Source organism: Canis lupus, chromosome 25 (genome assembly GCF_003254725.2).
Source record: "Canis lupus dingo isolate Sandy chromosome 25, ASM325472v2, whole genome shotgun sequence".
In the NCBI taxonomy this organism is placed as follows: domain Eukaryota; kingdom Metazoa; phylum Chordata; class Mammalia; order Carnivora; family Canidae; genus Canis; species Canis lupus.
The window spans coordinates 3,051,144-3,065,792 of record NC_064267.1 but is presented as its reverse complement, the minus strand read 5'-3'; the positions used below and the strand labels follow the sequence as shown (position 1 = coordinate 3,065,792).

The window sequence follows — 14,649 nt, the reverse complement described above, 5'->3', positions numbered from 1 at the left end:
TGAGGGCCCATTTCTGGGTTTTCTATTCTGTTCAATCGATCTATGTGTCTGCTTTTGTGCCAGTACCACACTGTCTTGATGATCACAGCTTTGTAGTACAACCTGAAATCTGACATTGTGATGCCCCCAGCTCTGGTTTTCTTTAATATTCCCCTGGCTATTTGGGGTCTTTTCTGATTCTACATAAATCGCAAGATGATTTGTTCCAACTCTCCATGGTATTTTTTTTTTAAGATTTTATTTATTTATTCATGAAAGGCAGAGAGAGAGAGAGAGAGGCAAAGACAGGCAGAGGGAGAAGCAGGCTCCATGCAGGGAGCCCAACGCGGGACTCGATCCCGGGTCTCCAGGGTCACGCCCCGGGCTGAAGGCGGCGCCAACCTGCTGAGTCACCTGAGCTGCCCAATTAGTGACATTATTAAGCATTATACAGTAGAATTACCATCAACAATCCCTAGTATGCTTGCTATCTTTTTGCTGGGTAAAGATCAATTGACCGTCAAAAGAATTTCCTCTCATAGGGGAGGGTATTACATCTTGTAATTATTGCTGGAAATCACTGGGAACAGAATGGACCAATCTGTGTTCATAAAAATAATTTAATATTTTGGAAAAAATATGCATTTTAAGTTAGCAGTTTTCTTTGCAAATTATGTCAGAAACCTAGCACCGTGTGCAGAATGTTCCTTAGCAGGGTGGTTTTCCACGTGGGTGCCCAAGGCACACCTGTGTGCCACACTGGCCAACCTCACCCTTTGCAGGTTCCTCTTGATTAGCTGGGACAAGATAGGGCAGTATTGGATCACAGAACCAATGATCAAGGAAAAGACTAAAGGAACCTCTGCTGCCATGAGTGAACTCTGCATTTCCTCAGAAGTGTCAGGTTGCTTTAGAGCAGGAAGGGTTTTGCAGCTCTGAAAGAAAGGGCTCTGGGGAATCAGCTGTGACATTTCCTCATTCTATCTCTGGTTGTCTGCAGGTCCACCATGTGGAATGTCAGGCTCACCTCACATAGCCGCTTCCCTGCAGTCAATCGTCAGTGCCCAGCTTTCTCACTTCCCCTCTAGTTTTGGTCTATCACTGATATTGAGCCCATGAATTATGCCCTTTATCCTTTGCTTTGCTTGGTGAATTCTTTAAGGGATGCAGCTTGCTGTGTTCTTCTCCTTTTAAAAGTGAGTAAAAAGGCAAGGGGACATTCCAAGATGTGAACTCCTTTTAATAATTGCAGTTTGGCTCATTTATAGATGGAGCTACATACTGCTCTCTATAAGCATCCTTTCCAAGCATCTAAAAAGCAACAACACAAAATCCTTGAATGTCATCTTGTCAAACCAAATATTCAGGGTTTCACTCTTGAAACACCAAGAATATCAAATAATTCATTCTTCCACATTCCTACCTCGGAAAGTAAACTTCATCAAGAGGTCCTGGAAGCAAATTTTATAGCAGTAAATTAGGGATTCAGAGGGTACTCATGGATGAATACTATCACATCTGTAAGATTTGTTGTTAGGACTACTGAAAGTCATGAAGATTAAGCAACAATATATTTTGATAAATTATCACTAAAAATACAGTGTGAAAAGCATGTACTATTGGCACTTTTCCTTTAGTGATGATAGCTGGTGCTAATCCGTTCACTGTTTCTAATTCTCTTGCAGTGACTTAACTGAATGTATGTCTGTGCAACTGGTAAGGCAAGAGTATTCCATCTGTAGTTCCCAGAGCTAATTGATGCTACATGGCCCTAACAGACATGGTGTTTCATATCTTCCTCACTATGTTGTGCTCCAGAGAAAACCAGAAAGTAGAAAACATCAGTCTAAGGGAGTTAAAATCATTTCTTATAGTTTTGTCAAAAGACTTCACATTTTTTAGTTCAGCATATTGACCTATTAAGCATTCCATCTTAGAAACCTGGTTTATGGCATTGAAATGCTTCATATTAATTAAATACTTTGGCATCAACATCTTTTTATTTTAATTAAATGATCTGGACCTCTTGAACAGTAAGTACAAATGTCGATTTTGTTTGCATTTAAAAAGCTGTGCTAGATAACAGTGCTTTATTCAACAGGAGTTTCTAATTAGAGTTACAAGGAAATGTTTGTTAAAATAGAGATTCCCGATAATTCTAACATGCACTAGAATTAAAATTAAAACACTACAAACCAGTGTTTTATTTTTTTTTAAATATTTTATTTATTTATTCATAGAGACACAGAGAGAGACAGAGGCAGAGACACAGGCAGAGGGAGAAGCAGGCTCCATGCAGAGAGCCTGACGTGGGACTTGATCCAGGGTCTCCAGGATCACACCCTGGGCTGCAGGCGGCGCTAAACCGCTGCGCCACCGGGGCTGCCCTTTTTTTTTAAAGATTTTAAACCAGTGTTTTAATATGGAGAGGAGAGTTTGCTGATAAAATGGGGTTAAGCTAAAAACTGGACAAGTAATAATATTAAAACCAAAAGCTACATGTTTTTTATTTTATTGACCTCTTAATAGGCTGCCTATTTGGTGGGATTTTCATAATTTCCCAGAGACAAGACATTTCTCAACAATGGGTTTGTTTTCTACAATGAAGGTTTTGTTCAATAAAGTATTTCTACTTCATTTATGTTTCCCCCTTTAAAGCATTCCAAATGAAAGGTTAATTTATCTGGATCTCCCAATCACCGGTAAAGGAAGTCCAAAGTTAAAAAAAATTAATGAGTTTTCAGGGCTAGCTGTATCAGTATTGCCCAGAAGCCATAAATAGCAAGATAAAATCACCAATGCTGGGCAAAGTGGCCAGTGCAGCCACCCTGAAGAGTACTGGTTGCAGGATCTGCCTGGGCATGAGAAGGGAAGGAGCACCAGTGTGACACTTGGGCAGCTGCTGGGTAACAAGTGAATCACAAGTCGGGAAGGTTAGAGAAAATGCCTCAGACTGCATAAACTCTATCTTCAGTTTAGCATCAAAATTCTGCTTCAAAATGTGGCCTAAATATAAACCAGTTGAGATGCAAACAGAAGGTAAGCCAGCCTGTGAAAGGAAGGTTTTGAGATACAAGAATCTGAGAGGGAGCTGAAAACAATGATAGGATCTGCAAGAGCTATGGAGAAAAATGTAAAGATACATACGTTTTCAACATGGAAGGCATCTTTGCATCATTATTAGATTTTTCAGGGAATCAAGACGGAGGGTGACAGAAAGCACATTGATTTGGGAAACAAAAGACCCGGTTTTCCCCCAGCTGTCACCAAGGGACACTGGGCATGGTAAATAAGTTCTCTTTGAGAGGAAGCGGTTGAGCTAAATGATTTCTATGGTCCCTTTGAAGTGTAATGCGATATTCTAAGCCATACCTTGGTTATACAGAGTGATTGTCACTGGTACTTCAAAGTCACCTTTTAATTAATGACAATGTGTATATCTCCTTGTCTTCATTTGTCTCCACTAATGAACTGTCAAGAGGATTAACCAAATTAAAATAAGTTCACAGCAGAATCAATTACTTTTTGGCATTATTTTTTCATTTAACTCTTCTATTAATATTACCCAACCTTCTGAATATCCTTTTCCTTTATCTCATATTTTTCTTTATAAGTAATACCTATTATTTATTTCCTTCTAAAATCTACATGTCTAAAACTCAAATATAAGTATGCAAACCAAAATACTATGTCCTCCCTATCCTGGAAATGCAATCTAGACAAACAGTAAATTTGTAGTATTGAGTTTGATTAGGCTGGTGTTCGCTCAAAGCCTTACCTTGATGAAAAGGGAGGACTGAGAGTGGGATGAAGGTAGAGAAGACAGAGAAGACTCACAGTGTTTATTTAGTTTGTCATAAATTCCCAAAGCATAAAAATATCCATTACCAAAGGTTAGTATGATATATGTAGCTAAGGAGAAAGGAATGGTTTGAGGTCACACAGTTAATTGTGAATTCTCTTTCTGTGCATAGGCTTGGATCAAAATATTCAAATTTAGAGATAGAGACATAAAAAGAAATGTGGTTTTCTGGGGACCAGTAATGTACAGAAAAGAAAGCTTTTTAGCTTAAGCCATTTACCCTCTCTCTCTGAAAGGCATGAATCACTGCTTTAATAGGAAATCCCAAATGAATGTTAAGCCCTTCTTTGCATCTAAGAAATGTTGGTAACATATTCCTAACAATGTGTCAACAGTGGGAGGATTCTGGGGAGCCTGACGGGGGATTTGGAAGTTAAATTCTTTGAGGGGTTTTCTATTATTTTGGTGGCAGCACAGATGGATCTCTTAAAATATTAGAGCAGGGCCCCATATCGTGTTACAAGTTTCGTGGCATCTTAAAACCCAAGATTCTCTCTGCTATTCACTAAAATTAAACTATTAAGGACAAATTTCTTTGTGTGTTATCTTTATTTTGGAGCCAGAAACTCTTTTGAAATCAAAATGGATGAAAGATCTAAATGTGAGACAGAATCCATCAAAATCCTAGAGGAGAACACAGGCAACACCCTTTTTGAACTTGGCCACAGCAACTTCTTGCAAGATACATCCATGAAGGCAAGAGAAACAAAGGAAAAAATGAATTATTGGGACTTCATCAAGATAAAAAGCTTCTGCACAGCAAAAGAAACAGTCAAGAAAACTAAAAGACAACCTACAGAATGGGAGAAGATAGTTGTAAATGACGTATCAGATAAAGGGCTAGTACCCAAGATCTATAAAGAACTTATTAAACTCAACACCCAAGAAACAAACAATCCAATCATGAAATGGGCAAAAGACATGAACAGAAATCTCACAGAGGAAGACATAGACATGGCCAACAAGCCCATGAGAAAATGCTCCGCATCACTTGCCATCAGGGAAATACAAATCAAAACCACAATGAAATACAAACAAAACAAAAAGAAATAAAAATACTCCTGGGACACCTGGGTGGCTCGGTGTTTGAGCATCTGTCTTTGGCTCAGGGTGTGATCCTGGGGTCCCCGGATCTAGTCTCTCATAAGGTTCCCCACAGGGAGCCTGCTTCCCCATTGCCTATGTGTCTGTCTCTGTGTGTCTCTCATGAATAAATAAATAAAATTTTTAAATAAAAAAATCAAAATACTCCTATGAGAAATAGCATAGAACTGTATTAATCATTAATATCTTTTCAGGGATTGATTAAATAAATTTCTTATGAATTTAAAAATAAGATGTGAAAAAGGACAAGTGTATCTTAATGTGAAAGACAGTAACCAGAGTTTGGCTTCTCTGAAATCTTTTTCTGCTTATCTTATGGAAGATATTAATTATTTCTTACACTGTTGTCACAGCATCTTGCATGTACCAATATTATAATGCTAAATATATTATATATCATGTACTATAGTAATATGGTCTCATATTTGTATCTCCCACATGAGAAATGATGCCCTCAAGGATGAAAGCATGCCTTTCTACCTCCTCCCATCACCCATTTCCTGGCTGGCATGTGGAATGTGTGCAATAACTGCTTATTAAACCTAAGTCATTAAATTTATTTTACACCCAGTTTTAAATAATTTAAACCTATTTTTTAGGTTTAAAACATCTGGAGTAAATCAAACATCTGGAGTAAAATAATTACATTCTTTCTAAAGTTAGTGGTAAAGTCTATCAATTAGTATGAGGATTGCAGGCTAAGTTTTCATCATAATTTAACTTCAGTTTCTAAGATCAGATATATGCCCAAACTTTAGTCCTCTAAGTTGATGGGGTAAGAATTTATAAGAATTTAAAACCACTTCTCCTAACCACCTCTCTGCTATACGCCCTTGCCAGTCAATTTCTCTTTAAAATTAGAAATGTTACTGACATGGCAGCAAAATCAATGCCACTGTCAGCAGAGAAAGCCCCGTTTGATGCTGATAACAATGCCTACTAGGCAACGAAGTTAATGAGTGAGAAGAATCACTTAGGACAGCTAGCAGTCAAAAGCCATGTTAAATAAAATTAAAAACAAATTTAAAAATTTTAGTAGGTAACTAGGATCACTTGGTGATTCAAATAGCAGAATACTTCCAGAGCAGTATCTCTGAGCCATTCAAAATGACTAATGAATGTTATGAATATGAATTCTCAAAACATAACTATGAGAACTTTGAAAAGTAGGAAATTAAGTGAGAGGGAAATGAAGAATAATTTGTCCCATGTCAGTGCTTTGGCTGGAACAAAGACCTAAGTCGCTGTCTCTTCTGATGGAAGCGCTTGAACTCTTGCTTTCCAGCATGAAAGAAATTTCCAAAGGAAGTTTAATCTTACAGTATAACAGGAGCATGGCTCTGAGTGGTCCTAACATTTTTAAGAAACACAGCTTCGTGGTATTTAAAATGATTGGGAGTAGAAGCAAAATGTTGAGCAATTCAACATATTCTGAAGTCACTATGTTTGAACATGGTACAACATTTTCAAATTGTAATACCTGTTTAATCATTTAGTTGGGAAATTTTTGCCAAACATTAAACACTGTGTGTAGGAGCCTAGATGACTGGAACAGCCATCTTCCCTTCCAATCCCAAGAGAGAGAAGTAGACAATGAATAAGGAATGCCACCAATAACCTGATGTTGCAATTCTGAAATGAGCTAGAAATCAGGGCCAACAAGCTAGTTCCCCAAGTTTCAGTGGTGGATCCAGGAGACGTCCATGTCCAGTGGGGCTCAGACATGGCAGCTGTGCAATAAATGGTCACCAAAATGCAACCAGGAAAAACAAAAAGGCTAAAAATGCAAAAATATCCAACAAGCAATCTAAATAAATTCAAATACACAATTAAAAAAAAAAGGTAATACTAACATGCTGTGTTCTTACCCCTATTGTTCCAAAACTTTCAGGCTTTCTTCTCATCTTTTTCTTGCACAAGTGTGTCCAGATCCATTTGATTAGGTACCAGAGAGACTTGGGGCTCGGGATGACATTGAAAGGTGTTGGTAGAGTACCTCCTTCTTCGAAATAACTCATCCAAAGCTTTGTTCGAGCAAATTTCCATTCTATATCCGCATGGTCCTGAACGGGAGAATATGACAACTGCTGACAGGTTTCTTCACTACTGAGGTGAGATAAACCTCACAGAGAGCCTGTAACTTGACTTGGAGCAGCTCTTGGAACATTCATTAAATTGCTTAGGAAAACCAAGCTGACTCCAGGGGATAGTCATCTAAACATTTCAGATGACAGCTTACCCTGGTAAAGAGTCACAGTAATCTTGTCAGGTTTTATCCTTCCTTCCTTCTGTGAAACTGACATCTTAAAAAACTCCGTGTTAAGGAGACTGCAGTGATCAGTTATGACTTGAAGATGAGTTTTCATTTCCTGCACTGTAGACTTGCATTAGCTCACTTGCACTAGATTTTGGCCACAAACAGGCCTTTATGTCTTACCCAAGGCCTTGAATCCCTGCCTAGGTGAATGGCACCTGCATGACTGCTCATGGCTCAGCCTTCTGGTGTTTCCAGGAAAAGTCTCACTGGATATGTTTCTATGTGAACGATTCTTGTCCACCTTTAGGCAACAAGCACAAATGCAGAGAGAAGTTCCTCAAACAAATGTAGAATAGGATTTCTGACACAGTATTGAACCCTGACATAACCTTGTCCAAATGGCACCAGAGAGAGGAGTATGGTTAGTTGCTGCCTGCAAGCCTGAAGCTATCCCTTTCATCATTATTAATCATTCCACTTTATTTATTTCCTAGAAAAACTTAACATTTGTGACAGAGATAGGGCAGCCAGTCCCCTCTTAAATTAGCCACAAATCTGATTTAAGCAGAAAAATCTGGGAAGTAGGAGGTGGTAGAAATTAAGCATACATACATTTTAGGATTTCAAAATAGTTCATTTTAACCCATTAATATTAGAAAGAAGACCTCTGATTTCTGAGTAGGAGAATAACATTAGACCATGTTTCATTCTAATATTCCGAAGTGGCTGTGTGCTAATGAATAGATGTGTTATATACACATTTCTACTCTGAGCAATAGAGATTTTTCGTCTAGACACTGGACAGATTGTGCTTTCTACAGGAATCAGCATATCTAGAAAATGTGTGGCCTTCATTGTTGCTTAGCAAATGTTGATTGGATGCACTGATCAAAAGACAGAAGTACAGAAGTTCCAGTTCCCCTTTCTCCCCTCTTCCTCTCCTCTATTTCTTCCACTTTCCCCAGCTTCCTTTCTAAACAGGCTTATAGATTCTGTAGTAATGAACTAAAGTATATATCATTTGCTATAGTCATGGAGAATGGGGGTCAGCTGAATCAGCTTAAGGTAATGAAAAGGCAGTCACTTCGGTAAATGTTGGCTCCTGAGTAGATTCTATGCCTTCTGATTCTCCGGGAGGCACAAGTTAAAGATTATACAGACCTCATTATGCTCCCTTATGGCTAACACAAGGCAGACTCTTTTGCTCATGGTTTGGGATTCTGAGAGGGTCTATAACAAAATCTATAGCAGAGAAACTGGAAATGAAATATTCTATGCTGGTGATTACCAAAACCACCTTCTGTTACGCAGGTGAAATTCAATTAGTTGGCATATTCATGCTCCAAGGAGCCATCATGCCCATGATGCTGAGAGGTACACCTGTTCTCCATGTCTGCTCTCCTCTCAAGTAGTTTATGAGTTTGAGCTAAACAAATACAGCGATTTGAAGATTGTTCTCATCTTTTTAAAAAGTCACCTAGAAAGACACACCCCATAAAGAAGAAAAAAAGTCATACTATTCTTAAATAATGTTCTTTTCTTGATGAAATCAATACATTTGATGTTTTATAGGATCCAAATTGTATATACAGTTTCTCTATCTATAGCTTGATAATTAGAGATTCCTTGTTTTTTGGAAGGTGTTCTGGAAAATAGAATCCATGTTTTGTTATGCTGACCAGAGGAACACAGAATTTCTGAAACAAGTACATAGAGACTTTCTTAAAAAATCCATATTTGCAATATGCTTAAATGAAGCTCCACAAATTCAGATATTCACCTGCAAATCCTAGGACCTAGGTATATCCAATGCAAATACTAAGTTTGTGAATCAGTAAATAAAAATCATATTTTATGCAGTTTTTCATCTGTGACAGGTATCTTGCCTCTATAAAGACAGTTTAAGTGAAATTCAGAATGCTGTGTCTCAAAATAACACTTCAGCGGTTTAGCAATAGATTCGAAGATGCAATATAATTGTAGTTATTTAAAGAGAAAATTATGGTTATAAATTATGCTTATAAAATGCTACCTGCCTCAAGTATAAATATGAAAAACTTAAATGTATTTAATTCCAGTATGGGTTTGTTCTGTTTGCTATTGCTAATGGCCATTGATATGAAGGTAAGTTCAAGGAGACAAAGGGCTTTGTCTTTCTTTCTTTCAGTTTTTTTTTTTTTTTGGTTTGTTTTTGTTTTTGTTTTGTTTTGTTTTGCTTTGGCTTTCTTATTCATTGCTGTATTTCTAGTTCCTAGAATAGTAGTTGGCAACATAATGTTCTCAATAAGAATTTGTTGAATAAATGAATAAATAAACTAACTTGTTTGGGTTCTAGAGTTTCAAATAAACATATATAGTATTGCATACTCTGCTGTAGAATTGAGGGTTACTCCTACATTGCCTTTTCTGGATTTGAGAAAATGAAAATCCTGTAGCATTTTCCCACAGACTCCTCTCTAGGCTAGCTTTTGTATCTTGCCAGGCTGACATGAGTTTGTTTAAACCAAGACTGTAGGTTAAATGGACAGAGACAACACAAAATGCCAAGGACGCTGCATAGAGATGAGCCACTTGTTCATATTTCATACCTTCCCCAGTGCCTGCCATAACCAATGACTGCCTGGCAAGATAGATTTAGTTTATTTTATAATCCTTCATAATATGACAAAACTAAATTAGTATTTTGCCAATTGTGGTATAATACTGTTTTAAAAACTTCAAACTACACATTTATAATTCTGTTCTGTCTCAATAGTCAATTGCAGACTCTGTTTTCTATGATAAATAGGATAGAGTTTGGCTAGAAACAACATATTCTAGGAGGAAATATTGAATCAAAATAAAGTTATTCAACTTACTGCAATGAGTTGGTAAGAATTATTCATCATAGCTATTAACATGTTGAGTAGGACAACCAGAGAGATGACATTGTACGTCCCAAACATGGTGGCACCAACAAACTCTGTGAATTCATGCTGTGCTTTGACATTGGTCACATATAAATTGATCAGCCCAAAAATTGACCAAAACAGGGACTGGAGTGTCTCAAACAACCTGGAATAAAGATAAAATGACACTAATAGCTGTATTAATAGAACTATTGAACAGTAAGATATAACAATAGACCTTTATTCCTTTTATATTTATTTAATTTAAAGATTAAGCTGAATAAAAAGCATTAAAGAATTGCAAAATTAAACTTAATAAAAGGAATTGAAGAAAATTGTTTTCATCATATAGTACAAACAGTGTACTTAATTTTCCTAGGTGTACTTAATTTTTCCAAGAGCTTTGAAAGGTGTTTAGTTTCCTAGAGAAGGGACAACACATCTGACACACAGCCTGTTTTTGTATGGCTCCTGAATTAAGAATGTTTTTTTCTAAATAGTGAAAGGGAATAAAGGGGAAGGGAGAGAAAATAAGTGGGAAATATCAGCGAGGGTGACAGAACATGAGAAACTCCTAACTCTGGGAAATGAACAAGGGATGGTGGAAGGGAGGTGGGCTGGGGGTTGTGGTGACTGGGTGATGGGCACTAAGGGGGGCACTTGATGGGATGAGCACTGGGTGTTATTGCTATATGCTGGCAAATTGAACTCCAATAAAAAATATACAAAAAAATAAATAAAATTAGGGAAAAAATAGAAAACAAAACAAAAAAGAATGTTTTTTTTTTTTTTCTTTTTCAAGTGGTTGGGAAAAAAAATCAAAAGAGCTAGTCTGTGACATGTGAAAATTTTATAATTTCACATTTCAATGTCCATAAATAAAGTTTTATTGAAACACAGCCATAATCGGTCATTGCATTGTCTATGGTTTCTTTTGTGTTAAAATCATAGAGGTGAGTAGCTGCAATGGAGAACATATGGCCCACACAGACTAAAATATTTACTATCCCTTTCACAGAAAACTTGCTAACCAGTATTCTAGGGCACTGATAGTTAATAAATGATACATCCTCAAGCTTAGTCTTTGAAAGATGTCAGTTTGTTGAGATGCTTTTGCTTTCTTGGTTGTAGAAGGACTAAAAATAATGTTATCATTGTGGATTTCCACAGTTACAATTCAAGTTGACATGGTGAATCCTGTAAGATGGCAAAATGTCAGAATGCTCAAATACCAAAATTTACTATTTTTTTCTATTTCTGAGAACATTTAATTCATCCCTACCAATGAATGAACTCTGGTGTTTTACTGAAAGTAGAATTTCCTTAACTTAGACCAAGAAATGGGGTAAGATGAAGAGTGTCTGACCCTAAATGAAGAACTGTTTCAGCATGACCATTATAACATCTTACCGTAATGTAATAAGAAGATAACAGGATTTTTATACTCTTTGACAAATGGTTAAAATAAGACTTCAGTCACATATTGCAGAAACAAAAACATAAAATATTCTCATACCTGAAATGGTGACTAAGGAGGTAGGATTTCAGAGATCAAGTGACCCAAGGAAAGCCAATTCATATGAAGCCAACCAAGGGTTAATGGCATGGACTGATATGAAAAAAATGAGCCTACACTATCAGATTTCCTCTCTATAAAAATTTACATTAGAAATATCAAGAGAATGAGGCAGCAGCCAAAAGGGGCTGAAATGTCATGATGGAGAGTGTGAGGCATTGGAATTAGGAGAGGCCAAAGGTTTGAGACCACAAAAACAAAAGAAAAGAGAACTGAACAGAAATAAGCCAAGTAACTACCAAAGAAAAGATACATGGAATAGATGACTCAGATTAACACTGGTTCTCAGAATAAATGATCTAATGGTCCTCAGCTATGTCACCTCCTGCTCTTCCTGTAGCCATGCCTTACTCTACATTCTGCCCTTACTAAGATCAATCCTTACTCAGAGGATCAAAGGCTATGATCCTGTGCATGATTTGGATCAAATTCCTGTTACTTGAAAACTTCCATGAATTTCTGGTCTACAGTATAAGTGGGAGAACCTAATTAAGGATATCTTAATTGGCATTCAGGGCTTTTTTTCTCAGGTTTATTGCTTTTTAAAAAAATAAGTTCCATATTTTAAATGTTTAAATTTTAATTATAAAATATGAAATGTAATTATTTATTGATTTACTTTGCTATAGCTATCCAACAATGGAGAAAATTATCATAAAATGGTAAAGGAGCTGATATAATCGACCTTAATCAGACTTTGTCATGCCAGCAGCAATGTACATCACGTATAGAGATGACTATGTTAAAGGACAACCAGGATGTCAGATTCTAACACTATCAGGCAAAGTTTAATTTAATTCACTGGCTCTTAGTAAAGGCTACTCTAAGTAATTCTTTGAAAACTTTCTCAGGAAATAAGTAAATTTAATCCAAGGCCTAAGTTCCTTATCTTTAGTAATTTTAAGGACAATTTCTAAAATTAATGACACTGTCATTTGGGCTCAATGTGAGATAATTTTATTCTTTCTAAATGACGTATATTCTCACCACAAATATACAAATATAATTCAGCTGGTTTTCCTGATATCAATAGCATTTTAGAGAGAAAGCTAGAAGTCACATAATATAAGTGCTAATAATTAATAATAAATTATATAAAATGCCACATAAATCCCGTAACAGTTACTTTTTTAAATGTTCAAATAAAAACTAATGTAGAATAAATGGATTGCTATGGTTGAATAATACTGATTTGCTTCTGTCTAAATAAGAACTACTAATTATTAGAGAATATTAGCAAACCCTTTGGCAAAACGTTTATATGTATTTTTAATTAGCATTTGAAAAGAAAATTCAAAATAAGGTGACACTTTGTGATTAATTCTGGATTTCATTCTTATTTATCTTTTCTTTTCCTTTCTTCAGCGAAATGAATCAGAAGTGAGATGTGCAGAACAGTTCTACTTAACCAAAATATATTAACTTTTAGATTTAGACTTTAGTATCAATCCTAAATTTGTTTCTTATTTATACTATTATGTGAATTATTCTTTTATTATATGGACTAAAAAAATCAATGTATGTTAACATTTTAAAGCCACTGCTTCTAGAAATGTTTCCACAATTAGTGATTCCCAAAACTATGGATAGTAAGATCACCCATAGATTGAAAAGTCATTAGCTGCAGTATATTGAAGACTACCATTACATAACAACTGTTTTCCTTATTCTTTGGTGAGATAAGAATATAACGGTTTTGAGGATAACGCCACACTTAACTAAATAATACTTAGCATAAAACCCTAGTTGATTAAAACCTGGAAGTTTCTATGGATTGATGCTACAGCATTGCCTTCCAAAGATAACTTTTTTGTCTCTTGCTCTTCAAAGATATTTCTCAGTTGCTACTTAAAAAAAATTAGCTTGCTCCCCAGTTAAATACTTAATAGCTGGAGAAAGAGAACAAGTAAAAAGTAATATATTTCACAGTTGAGGTTTCCCTCTATCTTTTGAGATGAAAGTGATGAGTAAACATCAATTAACAGAAAACACATCTGAATATTTTATTCTTAGTTTATAAGGAATAATGTAATATTAAAACAGATGAAGTATGAGCTCAGTTGGCCAGTTCCAATTCTGAAGAATATACCTCCATAAACATAAAAGGATTTTTCTAATGAGCCAATATGTGTCATAAAGCCCATGCTTCTCTCTTCATAAGCGAGTTCCTTGAGCAAAGACTATTAATTTAAAATTTCATGTAGAATCATTTCAGTGAGCAGATATTTGTGGGGTTTTTTTAGTATCATGCAGTTCTTCCCATATTAAAGAGAAAACAATGCGGAAGCCTAAAAAGAACAGAAAGAAGTGTCCATTTGCTGGTGGAACTGAAAGGAAAGACAGCGAAGACACAGATCAGTCTGTGCTCATTGGGAGCTCACGGTCAGGAGAGGATCAGGAAGACATCTGGAAAAGGGACATCTGAGGTAGGATTTGGAAAGCAGAAGACAGTTTTGCCACTAGGAAGGGAGAAAAAGGGCATTCTGGGATGAGAGAAGAATATGATATATTTGGGGATTGATTAGAAAATGTTGAGTAAAATGTTACTGGGGAATGGAGAAAGATGGAGCTAGATAAGGAAGCAAGGAAGCAAGGGACAGATCACTGAGGGATCTTGTGTGTCATGCTAAGGAATGTGGCTGTATCCAGTCAGGAATGAAAAAGCATTTAGACACTTTAAACAGGTAAGTGTCAAGATTTTGGTTTAGAAAGATCACTCAGGGAACAAGATGGAAGACATAGAGAAGGAGGCAGAGACCAGGGGCAGGGGAACTGGGATTTAGGCATGGGCAGTGAACACGGGAACATGATGCCGGGATAACAAAGAGAGCAGAGATAGATACCAAGGATTGTGTGCAGAGGGGCAGGGGAAGGAGGGATCAATTATAAAGCACAAGTTTTTGTTTTAAGTTTCTGGGTGAGTGGTGATAGCACTGGCCAAGAAAGAGAATTGAGGAGGAAGGAGAACAAATTTTTCGAGCGA

At 36.5% G+C, this 14,649-nt stretch overlaps 1 protein-coding gene across 2 annotated transcripts in view; it reads right to left on the bottom strand.

Annotated features, from left to right (window-relative positions):
* Positions 1 to 14,649, bottom strand: part of TRPC4 (transient receptor potential cation channel subfamily C member 4) — a 208,226-nt gene that overhangs the window by 12,315 nt on the left and 181,262 nt on the right. The window contains exons 7-8 of one of the 2 annotated variants that reach the window (XM_025462421.3): positions 10,061 to 10,256; positions 6,799 to 7,008 (exon numbers count right to left, since the gene is read on the bottom strand). In XM_025462421.3, coding sequence (XP_025318206.1) covers positions 6,799 to 7,008; positions 10,061 to 10,256 — 406 coding nt within the window. The remainder of the gene's footprint in view (positions 1 to 6,798; positions 7,009 to 10,060; positions 10,257 to 14,649) is intronic. The other variant, XM_025462422.3, reaches the window with a different exon arrangement.